At 46.3% G+C, this 18,013-nt stretch overlaps 4 protein-coding genes across 9 annotated transcripts in view; 3 read left to right on the forward strand and 1 right to left on the reverse strand.

Moving 5' to 3' along the window:
• Positions 1 to 4: 4 nt before the first annotated feature.
• UFD1 (ubiquitin recognition factor in ER associated degradation 1) lies at positions 5 to 6,151 on the forward strand. Of its 3 annotated transcripts, XM_071445411.1 has the most exons (12): positions 5 to 158; positions 298 to 430; positions 1,141 to 1,173; positions 1,561 to 1,682; positions 1,994 to 2,124; positions 2,532 to 2,604; positions 3,087 to 3,155; positions 3,687 to 3,752; positions 4,027 to 4,074; positions 4,435 to 4,523; positions 4,883 to 4,964; positions 5,371 to 6,151. In XM_071445411.1, exons 1-12 carry the CDS (start codon positions 156 to 158, stop codon positions 5,443 to 5,445), a joined length of 924 nt encoding a protein of 307 aa, XP_071301512.1. In that variant the 5' UTR covers positions 5 to 155; the 3' UTR covers positions 5,446 to 6,151. The 3 variants fall into 3 exon arrangements, with proteins under 3 accessions (XP_071301512.1, XP_071301513.1, XP_071301514.1); XM_071445412.1 differs by lacking the exon at positions 5 to 158 and having other exon boundaries at positions 298 to 404; XM_071445413.1 differs by lacking the exons at positions 5 to 158; positions 298 to 430 and adding an exon at positions 501 to 607.
• Positions 6,051 to 8,149, forward strand: CUNH22orf39 (chromosome unknown C22orf39 homolog). The gene is made up of 3 exons (XM_071445414.1): positions 6,051 to 6,605; positions 6,698 to 6,865; positions 7,457 to 8,149. The coding sequence occupies exons 1-3, from the start codon at positions 6,051 to 6,053 to the stop codon at positions 7,580 to 7,582; spliced, it is 849 nt and encodes a 282-aa protein (XP_071301515.1). The 3' UTR covers positions 7,583 to 8,149.
• A 2-nt stretch (positions 8,150 to 8,151) lies between these two features.
• Positions 8,152 to 11,057, reverse strand: MRPL40 (mitochondrial ribosomal protein L40). Its single transcript, XM_071445415.1, has 4 exons — positions 10,926 to 11,057; positions 10,265 to 10,348; positions 9,095 to 9,250; positions 8,152 to 8,736 (listed from the first exon to the last, which is right to left on the reverse strand). The coding sequence occupies exons 1-4, from the start codon at positions 10,976 to 10,978 to the stop codon at positions 8,427 to 8,429; spliced, it is 603 nt and encodes a 200-aa protein (XP_071301516.1). The 5' UTR covers positions 10,979 to 11,057; the 3' UTR covers positions 8,152 to 8,426.
• Positions 11,058 to 11,199: 142 nt separating this feature from the next.
• The window catches only part of HIRA (histone cell cycle regulator), a 32,536-nt gene continuing 25,722 nt past the window's right edge, over positions 11,200 to 18,013 (forward strand). The window contains exon 1 of one of the 4 annotated variants that reach the window (XM_071445416.1): positions 11,200 to 11,560. In XM_071445416.1, coding sequence (XP_071301517.1) covers positions 11,455 to 11,560 — 106 coding nt within the window. In that variant the 5' untranslated portion in view covers positions 11,200 to 11,454. The remainder of the gene's footprint in view (positions 11,561 to 18,013) is intronic. The other 3 variants (XM_071445417.1, XM_071445418.1, XM_071445419.1) reach the window with 3 other exon arrangements.

Below are 18,013 nucleotides of genomic sequence, written 5' to 3' on the forward strand. Positions count from 1 at the left end.
TCATCCGCAATGGCCGGGCGGGAGGGCGGCGCCGCGCGGCACGCTGGGAGGGGCGGGGCCATGGGTGGGGCCCGGCCCAGCCCGTGAGGCGATCCAGCGGCGCTGGCCCGGCCCGGCCCGGCCGCCCGGAGGGAGCGCCCGCTGCCGCCGCAGCCATGGTGAGACCGGGGGACCGCCGGGGAGGGGCCGCGTCACGGCGGCGACGCTTCAGGAGCCCTTAGTGGTTGTGGTGACACTCGGTGTGCTGTAGATACTGATGAGTGCGTTCTTCTCTGTGTTGTTTTTTTTCCTCTCTAGTTCTCTTTCAATATGTTTGACCACCCCATCCCCCGGGTGTTCCAGAACCGTTTTTCAACCCAGTACCGCTGCTTCTCGGTATCCATGCTTGCCGGACCTAATGACAGGTCAGATGTGGAGAAAGGAGGGAAGAGTATGTGCATGTTTTATTTTGACTTATAAACTCTTGGAAGAGTGTTTGTAAATAGTGTCGAGTATTGCAGCTTTTGGCCAAGACAGCGGGAACATTGAAAACACGGTGACAGAGTGCTGAGCAGCCTGGGTCGGGCTCTGAGGAAGGAGGAGGGGTCATGTTCCCTTGTATTGCTCGGTAATTAAAAGTGTTTACCAAATGAGTCGGGGTCTATGAGAATTAGGATGAGAGAGTCTTCGTCTATAAAGTTTCTTGTTACAATCTTGTATCTAGTGTGAGCCATGGAAGGTTATGATTAAGGAGTTTCTCTTCCCCACCGTGTTACACTACATTTAATTTGTATAAAGAAATAGATTGGCCAACTTAGTTTTCAGGCTGTCAGGCTAATGCTATGTTGTTTTGAGTTGGTATGGATTGAAGAGCACCCGTGAGCCCTAACAAATAAAATTAGCTTTGGGAAAATTTCTCTTTAGTAAAAGCATTGTAAAACCTTGTCTTCTCTTTTATTTTTCCCGATTATAATAATCTCCACATAGCAAGGATATTTGTCATGACTGATTCTACTGAACTGTCTAAAAGTGAATTTTCATAATTTAGGATCTGCCCTTTTTTTGAAAGAGGCTTTAGAGAAAGAAAGAATAAAGTTGTGTGTTATGTACTCTTGTATAGATGTACTTTTCCTAATTTTACATTCTTATTAATTTCTGCAGTAATTATGCCACCATCAGCTTTGGATCAACTGAGTAAGTGAATACTTTATTCTGGAATAACAACTAGAAATAGGAACAAATGTGTATTTTAGTTATCTATTTAAGTCTTAAATAGACACTGTGAGAATAACTAGTTGAAAAAATGTATTTTGAAGGTATTTTTTCTGTCAGAATTCATGGAGCTTGTCTGCCTTCAAGTACAGACATCTGAAGTGTTGGGGTCCCTGAGCATTTAAAGTTCTGAGTGCAGTGGAACTGTGTACCTGCTTTCTCTCTAGTTTTGAGCAGTTGGGATAATGGGGTGAGGGGAATCCTCTCCTATGGTCTGGCCCATTCTCTTGGTGATGTTTGATCTCTGAAAGCTTCAGAAATGTGCTTGGGGCTTTTAACAAAGAAAACTTTTTTCTCCTTTCTCACTAGGCCGCCTTAATATTACTTACCCCATGCTGTTCAAGCTGACCAACAAGAACTCAGACAGAATGACTCACTGTGGAGTGCTGGAGTTTGTGGCTGATGAGGGCATCTGTTACCTTCCACACTGGGTGAGCTGCCTCATGCTGGAGTGTCAGAACCTGAAAAGTAGGATTAGCAAGTTGCCAAGTTTAATAATAAGGAGGTGGAATGTTTCCTGACAGTGCCTGTCTCTGCCGGTCATGTTCTACAATGGTCCCTTCAGTTCTGGCTCAGGCTGCCTTCTGCAGAAGTTTAACTTAGCAAGGCAGACTGCTTTTAATGTGCACCTGACTGTTCTTCCTGAAATTGAATATACACAAGAGCTGATATATACAGGAGAGAGATTTGAAAACATCAGACACATTGATAGGGCTTTGTGTGTTTGTTTCCATTCTTGCAGATGATGCAGAATTTGCTGCTGGAAGAAGGAGGCTTGGTGCAAGTGGAGAGTGTGAATCTGCAAGTTGCTACTTACTCAAAATTCCAGCCACAAAGTCCAGATTTTCTTGACATCACCAATCCCAAAGCTGTGTATCCTTCCTATTCAATTATGGAATAAGGGGAAAAAATTTCTTCCAAACTGGAATGATCAAACAGAGCGAGCTTTTAATGTGTGGCTCATACACTTCCTGTAGTACATGGCCACTGCTGCTCTTCCTGCAAACAAGAGGGATGGGGAGCTCATGTACAGAGATGTGGTTCAACTGTTGGTACAAAGTGTGGTCTGAAGAAGGAGGAGTGTTGGCTTAAAATCCAATGAGTTTTGAGTGTCCCTTTGAAGAACTTAGACATCCTAACATTTCCTAAAATCCTTTCTGCAGTACTGATGACTTTTAAACCATGTTTGAGAAACTAAGGATTAGAGATCTACAATATGGTGACTTTAAGGCTTTGATGTTGTACTGAAAACAAATATTTCATCTTAACATACTCCAAAGACTGGAAAATGCATTGAGGAACTTTGCTTGTCTAACTACTGGGGATGTGATTGCCATCAACTACAATGAGAAGGTACAGTGTAGGGTTGAGGGCTGTACACTAAGTTCAGTTGTTGGATGTTGGTACTAAAACAATCAACCCAGAGCTATGCAGTGTTTTGGACAAGTAATCCCACATGGCAGATTTCACAGTTGGCTTTCTATTGGGGGGAAAAAGGAGTCAGCTAAGTCTTTTTCTGAGCTGTTAAGTTTCTTTGGACTCACAAGAAAATAAATGCTTGTGCTGTTGAAGATTTTACAAGTCAAAGGAAAGAATTTATCCTAAATTCAGAATTTGTTTTCAAAAATGCAGATTAAAGTACAGTAAGAGTGCAGTAAGGTACAGTAATGGGTTCTCTGGCTTCTAAATTAAAAACTTTTGCTTCTAAATTCTCTAGAGACCCTGCAGTACTGAGTCCTCAACCTAAAGAATACTTCCTTCAGGTCTGGAGGGAAAGGTTTAGGTGTGCTTTTCTTACACATAATGCAATCTTCAAATATCTGTGACTGTTTCAGATCTATGAGCTTCGGGTAATGGAGACCAAACCGGATAAGGCTGTGTCCATCATAGAGTGTGATATGAACGTAAGTTAAAGCTGATTGGGAAAGCCAGCCCTAACTGTGCCCTCCCAAGAGGAGAGGCACCTGAGCAGTGATAGCTCTGCACACCCAGCCCAGCTGATGCTGCAAGAAAGGTGCAATCCCTGGGGTAGGGAAGGTGACTCACTTGGGAGTGCTCATGTGCCTTTGTAACCCCATCTGTGATCCTGATTAGCACTTCATGTACATCAGATGACTGCAGAGCCCAGAATTTAATGTTTAGCTTTGGCATATTTTATCTGAGTTTTATTTAATAGCCTTGTCTTGACTCATATTTCAGTGATAATGTGGAGCTGTTTTACTGCTCTGTTTCCATTACATGCTAAGGTTAATTCCTAGGAGGAGGCTTGGTCTTTTTTTAGTTCTGAGTTTAAATGTTTAACAACCAAACCTTAGTTATTTTTCGATCAAATGTAGTGATAATAGTTCATGGAGTTTTGAGGAATAGAAGTATAAAGGTTATGATTTAAAGAAAAATATTAATCATGGGTTTTTTCATACTTCTTGTGTAAATAGGTGGATTTTGATGCTCCTTTGGGATACAAAGAACCAGAAAGAAGTGCACAACACGAAGAGACCACAGTATGTTAAACTTTTGTTCTTCCAGAATCCATTCCCTAGAAGTCACTATTGATTGAGGGTGGAGCAGTGAGTGCCAACATAATTTTTTTTTTTTTAGTTCTTAGGGGTAAATTTTACTTACCAAAAGCTTTTGCATGTGTTATTTAGGAGACTGATATTTACCAACTGTTGTTTTGGGAAAGTGAATGTTCTGAAGTTTTGTTTACTTGGAACTGTTTTCATGTCATGTGCATGTCAGAACAGAAACAAAATGAACTTGTTTTTTCCCTCTCAGGATGTGGAGACAGACCACAGTGGATATGTGAGTGATATAGGATTTCGTGTAAGTGCCCTGGTTCTGCTGGTTTCTGAATGCTGTAAAATGGTGAGGGGAAAGTTATGCTGAACAACTGCAAAATATTAGTACCTATTCTTGGAGATGCTTGTTATTTAACAGGCAAGTGCCTGTGACTGTTTTGTGTGATCACAGCCAGGAGCAGCATGACTTGCTCTCTGCAAAGGGCAGATGGGAGACTGAAACAGACCCATACACCCACAATTCATCAGCTTATATGTACCAAAAAGAAGCATGCTGAATTTAAAAACTAAATAAAAACTGCTCTAAGATTTTACAGATATAATGTTTTGTGCAGTGTGCTTTCAAATGCCACGAGTTCAGTTAAAACTGGTTGTGTATCCACAGGCATTCTCTGGATCTGGGAACAGATTGGATGGCAAGAAGAAAGGTGTGGAGCCCAGTCCCTCACCAATTAAACCAGGAGACATCCGAAGGTATGTCTGTATCATTCACTTGTAAACCAGTGCAGGATGAGTGTTTGAGCAGAGTCTGTTTTTTTCCCTGCTCCTGCAATATAAACAAACTAATTTTGTCATGAGCTTGCCTTAGAAAATAGCCTTTCTTATCCACAGGCTAATGGAAACATGCTTGTGGCCAAGCTTCCACAAAAACTCCAGTATTTGAGTATTTACTTCTGCAATCTTTAAAAAATAATTCAGTGGTTTAACTCTGGAGTCATTTAGAAATGAAAATGTGCAGTCAGTGTTGGTATTACACTGACAGACACAGAATAGGTCTCTCTGTGTCCAATTCAACAGTATATAAACATAATATTTTTATGCTTCTCTTCCAGAGGAATTCCCAACTATGACTTCAAGATTGGTAGAATCACATTCATTAGGAATTCACGTCCCCTGGTCAAGAAAGTGGAAGAGGTAAATAAAGTTGAATCCTCCCCAGTTTTGCACAGAATTAGAACTAAGATCCAAATTTGTGGTCCCTCTCTCTTTCCCCTTGTTATTTTGCAGCATGCTTCCATTAAAAAGTGGCAGTAGTTTAGAATGGTTTGAGTTGCATGAAGCAGCCTCTGATGTCCTTGTTACTGATGGAAAGAGATTGGCCTGGTGTCAGTTTATTCAGCCAGTTGGCTGAAGGTCACCAAAATGCTGCTATTTTATTTTCAGGAAGAAAGTGATTTTTATCTAGATTAAGGATGTGAAATGTCTACAGTCAGTGGCTGCTCTGATGGAGTATTCTTGCTAACAGTTGTTCAGCTTTCATCACACACAAGCAGTGAGCCAAGAGGTAAAACCTTTTTTCCCCTCTCTTTCTTTTTCCCAGGATGAGTCTGGAAGCCGCTTTATTGCCTTTTCAGGAGAGGGGCAGTCGCTGCGCAAGAAAGGAAGAAAGCCCTAAGTTGTGGTACCTTCAGCTAGTTAGGGGGAAAATAAAATAACAGTTGCAGCATCTTGGATCTTAATGATTGCAGTTGAGAGATCGTTTTGCAACACAGGAGCACTTCATAGGTATTTTGGTTTCATGTTTAGAGCTGGAGCTGTCAGTTCTGGGAATTTGGAAGAAGCTTTTTGTATGTGTTGTAAAGAGGGGAACGCAGATCTGTGGTAAACCTGAGAAGCAAAACAAGCCCTACCTTCCTAAGGGTCTGGTTCTTAGACTACACCTTCCCTTCATCTCCTGAGTGATGATGATCTCACGTTGCTCTGTGCTTGGTATTTTCCTCCCTTTATATGTGTTTTGCCACCATTTCAGATCAGCTTTTTGGTGTGGTGCAAATGAAGGGTGACTTTGGTGTCTAGGATTTTAGTGCAGGGAGTCTCTTTGAGCTTAGCTTCAGGTGTTGGGTTATTAATCATTCTAAGCAAACCCCCTGTAACTGCTTTTTATATTTATAATTAATAACATGCCTTTTAATAGTTCAGATACTATAACGTAGCGTAGCAATCTCTTGGCACCTGTAGGGAGAGGAGGGACCCATCTGCACTGCCCGGTGCCACTTTGGAATGGTGCGAGCATATCTTGTGCGCCCTCTCGTCTGCCGGCGAGCGTACCGGGGTGCAACCCTGCGCTCTCCTGCGAGCCCGAGTAAAGTTCCTCGTTCCCAGCCGCGTGCCCGTGTGGTGATTTCGGACCGACCGAGGGCCGGGGGATTTTCGGACCGACCGAGGGCCGGGGGCTGCGGGGCGACCCCAGCGTCTCCCCGGGTCCTGTGCGGCAGCCGCGCAGCCATTGGGGGCCGGGCCCGGGGCCGTTCTGTGCCGCCCTTCGCCATTGGCTGCCGGGCCGGGGCCGTTCTGTGCGCCCTTCGCCATTGGCTGCCGGGCCGGGGCCGTTCTGTGCCGCTCCTCGCCATTGGCTGCTGGGCCGGGGCCGTTCTGTGCGCCCTTCGCCATTGGCTGCCGGGCCGGGGCCGTTCTGTGCCGCCCTTCGCCATTGGCTGCCGGGCCGGGGCCGTTCTGTGCCACTCCTCGCTATTGGCCGCGGCTGCGGGTGCCGCCGTAAGCGCGTTGGCCATTGGCGGCGGCGGGAGCATGGCGGGCACGGGCGGCTCCTGGAGGGTGAGCGGGAGCGGGGCCGGGGGGCGCTGGGGCTGGGATTGGGATCGGGTGGGCGGCAGGACTCGGTTCAGCCCGGCCATGTCCGTCCGCAGCCGCCGCGCTCGTGCGAGGATTACTGGGGGGAGTGGAAGCATTGCCGCGGGCTGCGCCACGCCTTCCACCACTACTACGCGCACGGGGAGCTGCCGGAGTGCGGCCGCTGGCGGGAGGACTACGAGGCCTGCCGAGCCTGGGAGAGGGACCGCGCCCCCGCCGCGCAGGTACCGGCCCCGCTCCTGGTACCGGCCCCGCTCCCGGTCCTGGTCCCGGCCTCCTGGGGCTCTCTAGGGCGGGGCTGCTGGCACTGAAGCCCCGCAGCCGCGGCGGCTGGGGAGGGTTTGGAAATGCCGGAGGTGGGTCGGCTTGTCTTAAAATCCGGTGAAGGACCCGGGGAGAATTTTCAGTTTTCAGCTGTAAAAGCTCTGGGTTTTTGTTACTCTGACATTTCCTTTCTAAAAGAGAAATCCGCCACGTTAAAGGGAGAAGGCATTGCTGGGGTGTCTGGAAATGCCCCTGGCTCCAGCCCCCCGGACACGGGACACCACCAGCCCTGCAGGGCAGGCTCCAGCCGAGCTCCTCCCTGTCGCCGGCCAGGACAGCTTCTGGCGAGAGTTTCCTTTGTAACTTAGGAGCCAGAGGCAAAATATAAATATTATTTAGTTAAAAACTTGTATTCTGGCTTACTTAGAAAACATTTAGCACTTCTGCTTAAGCATGATAATTTTATCTCAGATGTTCACAGCAGGAAATCAGCTCTGTATGACTGGAACATCCAACACTATTATTGAAATATTTTTTTTCCTGTATTTCAGGAAGCTTTGTGCAAGAGTGAAAGAGCTCGAGTTATGGAAAAACAGAAATATGCTCCAGTGTGGAAGCTCAGGAAGAGCCCACCATCTGACTGGTATCTACCACTTGACCACGACAAATCAAATTAATAAGACTGTTTTCTGTGTTTGGTCAGTAACATAATACACAAGTTCAGAATTATGCTTTTTTTTTTTCCTTCTGCATCATCTTGAAGTTATTCAACTGTACCTCTGCCCTACAATACTTTAGCACTCACTCAAAAATTCTGAAATTTTATTTAAACACTGAATATTTTTAAAAGGAGATTTAAAGTGCTTAATTTGGTTGTGGTCTTTTACTGTTGATTTACATTGCAGGATTTCATTTCAGCAGGCACCTTTCAATTAATTGCATACATGCTCTAGCTCTGAGGGCCTCTTGCCTTACCAGCTGGCATTGAGCACTTCTGGAACAAGGTACCCACCCCAGGCCTGCCAAATGGGGAAAAAAACCAAGCTGGAACTCTTCCTTGCTGGCTCAGGACAATCCCAAACACTAGCATTTAAAGACATTTCCCAGAATCAGGATTGTGGTGGTTGAAGAGCTTCTTACCTGTGGGCTGCACACCCTGAAAGTGCCCTTGTGTGGAAGTGCTCTCCAGTGGTGGTGTGTGTTGTGGCAGTATAAAAACTATAAAAAATAAAGGTTTAAACGAATGTAGAGAGAGATCTGGTTTGTATTAGGGCAAACCCACAGAAACATAGTTACAACAGTTACATGGCAATATAAAAATAAAGAAAATTGGCTTTGCCACTGTGTAAGGTTGTGTAGCTTTGCTAGGTGAATAGTCATTAAAACACAGAGATACTTCATTCATTATTTTACAGTCACATCCTGCAGTGTTGTAACCTGCAGGAAAAATTGTTTATTACTCCATTCTTTCTTCACTCAGTCACTGAGCACCTCCTGGCAGCCGAAGCAGGAGCGCCCCTGTCACTGTGTGTACACCTTGGTGATGTCGATGCACTTCCCCTCGGGCGGATCGTAGCCAGGAAGGGGAGGGGTGTAACTGGGTCCCTCCCTCTCGAAGGGGAAGAGCCCCTCGTCCCTCAGGATTGCTGCCTGGTACAGCTCCTCGGATTCCAGCTGCAGCTCCCTCAGTGCCTCCTGCTGAGATTCTACGAGGGCTTTAATTGCTTTCTTTTCTGCCTCATCTTGTTTCTGCTTAAACAAACACCACTTCTTCAAAAGTAAAACTCTTCTTTCAGACTCTTCAGGAGAAAGAGCAGGAAGACTTCGCACCCTGATGAAAAGAAGGGTAACACTGTAACAGAGAAACAGCCTGACTCCAAAGACCAGACTAAGAAAAACAAAATGCCAAAACCAAAAATCTCACTGCCAGGCAAAAACCCCCCACCAAACCCAGAGAATACATTGAATTCACTAGTAATTTAGTCAGTCTGTGAGGTCTTCCAGTCACTCTAACAGGAAATGTACTGTTTTTCATTATTTTTAGCAAGAACAAATAATATTTCATTTGCACATTTTTGTCCTGATAGAGGTGAGCAAGGTTTTGTACCAAGGCTAGCACTATGTTGCAGTTGTGCAGAAGGAGAAATTCACTGTGAGTGCAGGTGCAGGTGAAAGGCAGACCTACTGACCTATTGCTCTCTGTGTACTTGAGTGGGGTTATAAAATCCTCAATTGGAATCAGTTCTGGGGCAGCTTTTTCCAACTTTTTAAGCTTTTTCTTCATACGCTCCTTCTGTGCTTGCTCTTTCTTCACATCCACTTTCTTTTTCTTCTTTGGTTGTGCTCTACAAGGGAAATAGTTAATGAAAAGATATTTTGTCCTTTCATTCAACACCAGCAACGTTGACTTTCTTTACCATTGTTTAATTTGTCCCTGACACAAGTTCCAGCCTTCAGCTTTATTCAAGTAATGTAATTTCCAGTGACATTTCTGCTGAGATTTTCTGCAGAGAGAACTGTAACTGCCTGGGAAAAGCAATTTTGTGCTGAACATGAGAATGACCTGAGGAAGTTCCACAAAAAATTGAATTGTTTTAAGAATTGTTTTAACTGGCTCTGAGTGCACCATAGCAGGTTTATCATACAAGTGACTTGTGCTGGAAAGGACCTTAAATCTCATGTGATTCTAACCCCCTGCCATGGGCAGGGAAACCTTTCACTAGACCAGGTTTCTCCAAGCCCCATCCAACCTGGCCTTGAACAAATATTCCTCTTATTTCACATTAAAGAAGACTTCAAGTGGTTTTATACATGCTTCTGAAATTTCTGCATCTGGAGCCAAGTTCAGGCTGTAGATGTTACTTCTCCATGCAGATCTGAGATATCATTGCACACTCCACAAACACAAATTGACCCTGATTCCTGCCTGGTAGTTTGAACAAACAACATATATGGTGTGAAACAGTCCCTCTCCTAAGAGCGACCTGGGTATTTTAAATCAAGCTGCATCAAAACAAAACACAGACACTGAAATGTGGCACAGAAATACACATGGGCTGCCTCTGCCTTCACAGCCAAGCATTTCTGGTTCAGCCAGGCTTTCACTGGTGTTGCCCAGCAGGGAATTCTGGAGCACAGCATAAATCCCAACATTTCCAGCTGTGATTGTGCTACCCACAAGCACAAAGTGGTAACTGTATCACCTCTGAACTCTCCACAAGAGGCCAACAGTTCCCAACTGCTCTGGCACATAGAGACTTATACATGTACAGTTAAAGGTTAAATGTAGACTTGGGAAAATTTGTGTTCCCCCAGTGGAGGAGAACACTTCTGTGTGACTCCAAGAAAGCTGCACTCACCTCACAGGGAGGGATGTCCTGAAGCCCAGCAATGAGCTCTGCCAGTGACTCCCTCGGAGCAGGACCCTCTGGGGCAGCCAGGAGCTGCAGGAGGAAAAGCAACATAAGGCATGAGGAGGAACTGACTCTGGTGTCATTGATTCTGCACAAGAACTGTTTGTTATTCACATTTTACAGTGATGAGATTTGAACCATCTCTGGCCACTTCATTCATGGCAGGACACAACGTTTGCCTAGAGATAATCTCAAACTCTTGAGCTGGCAACTGATCCCAAATACGGACAGGTCGGTGTGAGCCCCCCAGGGTACCGAGGGGTGACAGAGGTACAGTTTTTGGATAGGTTAGAGCAGTTTTAGTTTTAAGCTCTGACAATGACCCCTCTGAGGAGCTGGTATGGGAGAGGTCAGACCACCACCGCTAAGACTAGGAGGGGGATGCCGACTGTCGTATCTCGGCGGTTGTCACGGGAAGACGAACCGGCCCAGGTGCCAAGGCACCGACTTCTCCAAGTGCGGGGGCCCAGCGCGGGCCCAGCCCCAGGAATAGGCGGGAGCGGGCTGGGCAGGCACTGCGGCTAAGGGCCGCTTCCCGGGCTCCCTTCCCGCGGTCCTGGGGCAGGGCGGCCGCAGGCCCGGTCCCGGAGCGCGGTCCCAGCCCTACCTGAGCTGGGCCCCGCGGAGCCCCCGCGCCGCCGCCGCCGCCGCCGCCCACATGGCTCCGCGTGCGCCGCGCCCCCGCCGGCCGCGCTCCGATCCCGCGTTCCCCGTTCCGGAGCACAAACGTTCCGGGGGGCGCCCTACGTGGAGCTCCCACCCCGCCCGCACTGTCTCGCTCCGCCCGGCAGGGGGCGCCCGTGCGCGCTGCAGGGCGGGCGGCGCCTGGCGGGGGAACGGCGGGGTCGGGGGCGCTGTTTCCCGCCGGGCCGGTTAGGCCGTTGCCAGGCGCCGAGTTCCGGCGGTGCCGGATCGCCGGCGGCGCCGGGCGGGGGATGCGGCGGGGCGGCGGCGGCACCGGGACATGGAGCGGCGCTGAGGCGGCTCGGGCCGGCCGGGGGCGCGGGCACTGCGGCGCCGGGCGCGGGCCCATGGTGGCCGGCCGCCGCTGAGCGCCGCGGCCGCGGAGGCAGCCCGGGCGGAGCCGCCCTGGGGTCCCGAGGGCGGAGGCCGGCGGGGGCCCCGGGCGGGGAACAATGAAGCTGCTGAAGCCGACCTGGGTCAACCACAATGGTGAGGGCCGGCCGGGCAGCAGGTGCCGCGGGCCGGCCGGGCAGCAGGTGCCGCGGGCCGGCCGGGCAGGTGCGGCGGGGGAACGGGCGGGCGGCACACGCGGGGGGCGCGGGGCGGGCGGAGCCTCGGGCCGCTGCCGGGCGCTCCCCGAGCGGCCGCGGGTGCCGGAGCTCCGCCGGCCCGGGAGCGGCCGCTGCGGGCGGGGGCAGCGGCAGCAACAAGTCCGTGCCGGCGGACGGGAGCGGGAGCGGAGCCCGGGCTCTGCAGCCGGGCCGGTTCCCGAGGGCGGCGTGGGGACAGCTCGTCCCCGGGAGGGGGCTGGAGGGGACCCGGCCCGCCCGGCACGGCGAGTGCGCTGGGGACAGGCGGGCACCGCCGCGCCCGGGCTCAGCGGGGACGGCTGCACGTTCTGAGGGAACGCTGTGCTGATTCCGCCGGCCGGGCACGGCCCGGGGCCGCTCCGTGCTGGTGGAAGTGCGGGGAGAGTTTGAATGGAGTTCAGCCCGCGCAGGGGTCGAGGGCCCCTCGGGATGAGTGTTCAGGTAGGATGAGTCGGTATCCAGTGCACTGCACTGACCACCCGGCTCTCACATTGCTGACAGCAGTACAGGATTAAAAATCCTCCAATGCACTGAGCTGTGCTATCGTTCTCCACGGAGGGAAAAGTTTCTTCCAGCAGTTCTTTCAAAACAACTCCCTGAATTTATGTAATGTCCTGTCTGCCAGTCCTCTGGTGATGTTGAAGTGAAGTGTGAGCTAAAACAGCTCAGAGTGAGGTGTCGATATTGACAGAAGGCTTTGTACTTTCCTTGTGTGGCAAATGCAGGACAGCACCAGAGTTTATGTCATATTTACACGGCTTAGGATGAATTTCCAGTGACAAGAAACCTAACACAAAGAGCTCACTTCTGTTTATGCAAGTTTTGCCCTCAGATTCATGGGTACAGCTTCATTTCAACTGCAGATTTTATACTCTGTCATTGTATACATGTCATTGGCTGGGCTCATGTAGCTGATTGATATCTAGAGTAAAACTAAGACCAGATTATTCAAGCTGGAAAAGTGTGCTTTGAGTTAAACCCCCAGGTAGAACTTTACAGCTGCCTTTCTGCATGGATTGTGTTCTTTGTGTTCATGCTGCAAATGTTGATAACAATTTAAGCCTCGAGTTGCCATTTGTGTGCATCTTTACTTGGCCCTCTCTAGGGACTCTACAGGCAGCAGATGGACTCAACCTTGTAATCAAAGGTTATACAGAACTGAAAAAAATGTGGAAGTGCCTTATTTGAGATGTTTTCTACATTTCTCCTTGATTACTCTAAACAAATATACCATTTACATCTTAATCTCTGTAACTTCTTTCCTTAGTTTTGTATCTTTTGCTATGGGTATGTATTTGAAATCTGTAGCAATTTAGAAAACATCCAACTATTGCAGAGCACAGGCTTCAGCCAAGCAGGGCTTCATTTACAGAGCCCTGTGATGATGGATAATGCACTACACAGGGCCTTGATGGTCCTGAATTTTACTCCCATTTCTGCCACTGACCTTTTGGGATGAGTTTGGCCAAGGCACTCCATCATCATTCACCACCTGCAAAACAGACATTTGCCAGCAGTTCCATTTGTGAGGTGCTCTGAGGGCTGCAGAGGTGTGCAGGGCTGTGTGACAGTCACACATTGCTGTCCTTGGGGCAGGGAGGGCAGGATGAAAACCGGTGAGTTTAGTCAGCCTCTTGTAATGAGCCTGGGTTCTGGATCCTCCAGGCATTGCTGCCTGCCAGGAGTCTCCATCACTCCTCATGGGCCTTCCTCTGGGCTCTGAAACCTCTCCAGAATTCACACTCTGTGCTGGAGACTCTGTGATAATTCCTATTCCTTTGATTTCTGCACAGGCACATGGGGCTGTGCCTCACTGTTCTCATTTGTGACTCCTGACAGCAGGGCTGCCTCTTCCACATTCCAGATCCAGCTGCTGTAGTTCAGCCTCTTCCCACTCAGTTTTGGGAGTTTTGTTTTACTGAATGGACTAGAATGATGCTTCCAGGCATACATTCTCCAGGAGATAATAGGCACTAGAAGTGAGTGTTGTAGCCAGGAAATCCAGCACACCTGGGAATTATGTGCTGCACAGGCCAGATGCTGCATGCTTACAGTAAAAGCACTTCAGCACATTTTGGCTCTACAGGTTTTTGCCTTGGAGTTCTTCATGTCACTTTTTCGGAGTGCTTATTGGAATTATTGCTTGCTCAGATGCATTTTCCATGAGCTTTTCACACACTTAATGTGGATTTGTTAGATTTTGCATGAAATTCTCATTATTGTTGTGCTCTTCTCTTCCACGTGTCTTTGACTTAGAGCAAGCAAGAATATTCAGAAGTGCAGTCTAATTTTGGGGGTGAGAGCAGATGAATGTAGGATACAGGTGCTGGGATTGGCTTCTCTTTCCCAGTATTGCATTCAGTACCTCTGTACAGATGCATCTTGCATCCAGCAGCTGCCTGTACATACTCAGCACTCAGGGTTTGAGAGCTCAGGTGCTTAAAGACAACTCAGGCAGTCAAACACTGATCCCTGTGGGAAAGGAAGTCCCTTGCTGTTCCAAGAAACCCTTGCAAGCCCCAAGGTGCTGCTCATGTATAACAGCTTGTGGAAACTGGAGCCTGCTGTTGTTTAAATATAGGCATGGAGTTTATCTCTCCAAGCTGTAATGGTGGAATGTAAATATTTGAATTGATTTGTGAGTCACATTGAATTTTATGTATTAGATAGGCTAGAAGCAAATTGAATAGAAATTAATTCATTTTGAGGTAGAAATTCACTTAGGACTCTTCTTATATTTAATTGATTATTGTATAAAGTTAAGGAACAAACAAAAATGATGCAATGTTTAAAATTGCTTTTATTCTTCGCTGGTGTATTTTTTTTTAAGATGGAACCTTCTCCTTGGGTTTCAATTATCTTACTTAGATCTTTTTGTTCCAAGCTTGTTTCATTATCAGTATTTCTTTAACTGCAAAATGCATATTTGGGTTCTTTAAACAAATAAGCCCACAGGACATCTGGTATATCATAAGGTGCTCTGTTTTTAATGAACCTGATTTGCCTCCTCCTGCAAATGTGATTCTGGGAGCTTCAATAATTTAAGCTTATCTTTTTTTAGAAATTATTGCAAGAGGTCAGAATGTCTTAAAACACACTGTGTTAGATTTTAGTGTTGCTGCTTAAATATCACATTTTGTTTTGGTGCATCATTACTGTTGTGAAACTCAGCACATCTCCAATTAGGAGCATGGGAAAGCTTCAGGCACTTTGAAGCAGGGCCCTTGTGCCTTTTGGCTTGTTTCAGCAGGAACTAACAACATAATCTGATAAAGACATGGACCCAGGGAAGAAGGTGATTGCTATCAAATAATGACTTCTTCTTCATTATTTTGAGAAATTGAAGGAAGTGAAGAAAAACCCAGTATCTGTGCTCAATTTGTAAACCACAAGTAGCATGGAACAATTCTTACAGCTTTAACCTGTTAGAGTTATCCAGCACTGTAGATGGCATTCTCTTGATAGTGGTACCCTGGAGGAAAGAGCACCCTGGCAATGCTCTCTGTACTGTGACCACTTCATCTGTTCTTTGCTTTTTTTTTTTTTTTTTTTTTTTAATTAATAAAATTAGTAATTGGACTTTGGGCACTGAGCAGATCACTGTGTATCATTAGTTATCTGTGGAATAAGATCCCTTCCTGGATCACAGGTGAGCTGTGTAGGAAACTTTGTTGTCCAGGGCTTCATTTATTACTGCTGCCTTTCCTGGGTGCAAAGTCCATACCCTCTTTAAACTTCATGTATAAAATAATGCCCTGTGGTCTGGCAGCTTTCACTGAGTTCTGTATTTTTAGGATTATAACAATTTATGAAAAGCTACTCAGTGCTTATTTGATTGAACCCCAAATTTATGCTAGGAAAAACCGAAAAATAAAATGTTATCCTGCTATGTAAATATATGGATGGTTTGTGTTTGAACACGTGGTCGTCAATGCGAGTTTCTATTCATGTAATAAAATAGAGGAGAACTGAAAGTGGCTTGGAGTGACCAGAATGATCAGAGCTCTTTGTACAAGGAGCAGAGGAGTAGAGCAGGACTCTTTGGGCAAGCAGTGGGGTCATTGGGCTGGGGACATGATGGACACAGTTGTGAATGGCAGAAAAGGGATCAGTGTTGAGTGATTTTCATTCACTGCCCTTCTGTACAAGAATTAATTGTGTTAAGGTGACAAATAGCTGGTACAGATCCATGGAGTAGGAGGTTCCTCACAGAGTCCATGGCTGAGCAGTGGATCTCTGTGTAGGGGTTGTTGAATTATGGATCTGAGAAATGGCTCATTGGATTTATAGAAGAAAGTCCATTGGGGGCCCCTGATTCAAGAAGGCAGATCTGTAATTTCTTTGCATTTGGAAGATTATCTTAGGAAGAAGCATTGTGTGCTCACCATTGCACAGATCCTTAGGGACTTCTCTCGTGCTGGCTTCTGAACACAGAGTGCTGGGCTTGGTGGACATTTTCCCTGGTGGGGCTAATTTAAAGCATTTATGGAGAATTTGTAGCTAAGTTACCTCTGGCTCTCTAAGCAAAGTAATTTGCTGGGTTTCTTCAACCCCATTTGTGGATCTGTGAAAAATCTTTGCCCAGGAGAAGGGAGAGAGCTGATGTTACTGCTCCTGTAGAGTTGTGCTCTTAAGGCAGGAATTGGAGAGGCTGTGGTAGTTTTAGACATATAGTAAAGGAAAGGAAAATTATATCATGTCAGTAATTTTTGCAAAGCAATGAGTGCAATGACAATTTTTTGGAATGTGTAGCATATCTGAATATGCCTGAATAGTAGTGGTGGTGGCTAGGTTGCTGTTCTTTCTGATTTGCTGGGAAAGTTTCCTTTTGGTGCAAATGATACAGAGGCAAAATAAGCCAGGTTATTAAAATTCAAAGGTCTTTGATGGCTGGCTTCCTACTCTCCCCTACACATCTAATGGCAAATACCAGAGTAGATGAGCTCTTCTTGCCCAAGATTTGATGCAAATTGAAAATGTCACCTTTTCCTCCTCTAAGGTCTCCAGAGTGGCCTTTTCAGTAAGTTTCACTGGGCTCAACTATTTCAAATGATGCACTGGTTTAATATAAGGGAAATCCCACATTTTGGAAAGGGTAAAATAATATTTGTTTCTTGTTTGTGCTTCTCTAAATATTCAGCTTAGTCCTGAATGTTGCATTTGAGTTAATAGACTAAAAGCAAGAATCAGGCATAACAAGCTGAAGAAAAACCACAGCTCATGTGTGTCTCAGCTCATGTGTGCTATGTGGTCTGAAGGACTTGGAAGGAATGTAAGTTGAGTGCCATCTTTCTGTGCTTAAGGTTTTTGCTTGGCTGCCTGTGAAAATTTTAAGGGAAGTCACATGTCAGAGCTGCAATATATCCAAATAATAAATCCAAATAAAACAAACCTTAAAACAAGTCAACATAAAGGATACAAAAGTAAAAATGAAGCCAAATGTGTATCCCTCATAAAGTAAGAAAAAGTGGGTATTTGGATTTTATTAGGAGTTTAGTGTCAAGGTTTCAGTTCCTACAGTTGCACATAAAAGTTGCTGTACAATAAGATCTCCAGGTTTTATCATTTATGTCTTAACATCTCATGAAGATACAGCACAAGATTGACCCTCATGGGAAATTTATCAAGTAATCTTGGTGTGTGGGTACTGATACTTTTGCCTGTTTGGTAGATTGCCTTATTTTCCAGTGGCATATATGTGATCTTGCTTGCAGAGGCTTTCCAGTTTGAACGGGTTGGAAGTGCTGCCAGAAATTCTTTGGATGTAGAAATCACATGTGTGTTCTTTCACATAATCCTTAGTGGCAGCTCTTTGAGCATCACTGGAAGACAGGAAGCTGCTGCTCCCCTCTTCCTTTTCCTCAGCAAAGGTTAAAACAACTGTGAACATACAGAGAGTGAATATGAGCCAGTGGTTGGAGCAGAACAGGTTGGAAGCGAGGCCTTTCTGGTTTCCAAAGCTGTTCCCCAGCTATGTTTTTACAGAATTTACATTCTAGTAAAATTATTAGCTTTCTTCTAATGAAGCATGTGGAGAATTGAAGGATTTAAGAGTAATACTATTGTTGCTTAGTCCTCCTCTTTCTATATGGAAGCCATAAAATCAAAACTGGTCTTTGGGTAGAAGAGTTTCGTTAGGCGAATTGAAATTTGAGACAGGTAATGGTGTGACCAACAGATGCAGCCTGAGATTGGGAAGGATTTTAAAAAAACAAAAACAGAAACCAAAAGAAGACTTGCTTCAGGTCATCAGCTAATGAACTGTAGAAACCTGGAAGAAATTCCATTCTCAAATACAGTTTTGCTTTGTTGGCACTTGCTTTGTGGTATTACTTTGCTTTGAGGTATTTGGCATATCCTGCTGGATTAAGTGTCCCTGGTTATCTCTGGTTTTTGTGGCATGATAACTTCCAAATAGGCT

The sequence above is a fragment of the Agelaius tricolor genome, unplaced genomic scaffold (genome assembly GCF_023055355.1).
Source record: "Agelaius tricolor isolate 1412-34295 unplaced genomic scaffold, bAgeTri1.0.p SCAF_20, whole genome shotgun sequence".
Classification (NCBI taxonomy): Eukaryota; Metazoa; Chordata; class Aves; order Passeriformes; family Icteridae; genus Agelaius; species Agelaius tricolor.

Bases quoted from the DNA above. Each gene is read 5' to 3' on its own strand.
- UFD1 (XM_071445411.1), top strand. The intron at 1,174-1,560 runs GTAAGTGAATAC...CTTTCTCACTAG, and splicing joins ATCAGCTTTGGATCAACTGA to GCCGCCTTAATATTACTTAC. The intron at 1,683-1,993 runs GTGAGCTGCCTC...CCATTCTTGCAG, and splicing joins TCTGTTACCTTCCACACTGG to ATGATGCAGAATTTGCTGCT.
- CUNH22orf39 (XM_071445414.1), top strand. From the start codon at position 6,051: ATGGTGCGAGCATATCTTGTGCGCCCTCTCGTCTGCCGGCGAGCGTAC. The intron at 6,606-6,697 runs GTGAGCGGGAGC...GTCCGTCCGCAG, and splicing joins GCACGGGCGGCTCCTGGAGG to CCGCCGCGCTCGTGCGAGGA. The intron at 6,866-7,456 runs GTACCGGCCCCG...CCTGTATTTCAG, and splicing joins ACCGCGCCCCCGCCGCGCAG to GAAGCTTTGTGCAAGAGTGA.
- MRPL40 (XM_071445415.1), bottom strand. From the start codon at position 10,978: ATGTGGGCGGCGGCGGCGGCGGCGGCGCGGGGGCTCCGCGGGGCCCAG. The intron at 10,349-10,925 runs GTAGGGCTGGGA...TTCCTCCTGCAG, and splicing joins CTCCGCGGGGCCCAGCTCAG to CTCCTGGCTGCCCCAGAGGG. The intron at 9,251-10,264 runs GTGAGTGCAGCT...TTTCCCTTGTAG, and splicing joins AGGACATCCCTCCCTGTGAG to AGCACAACCAAAGAAGAAAA.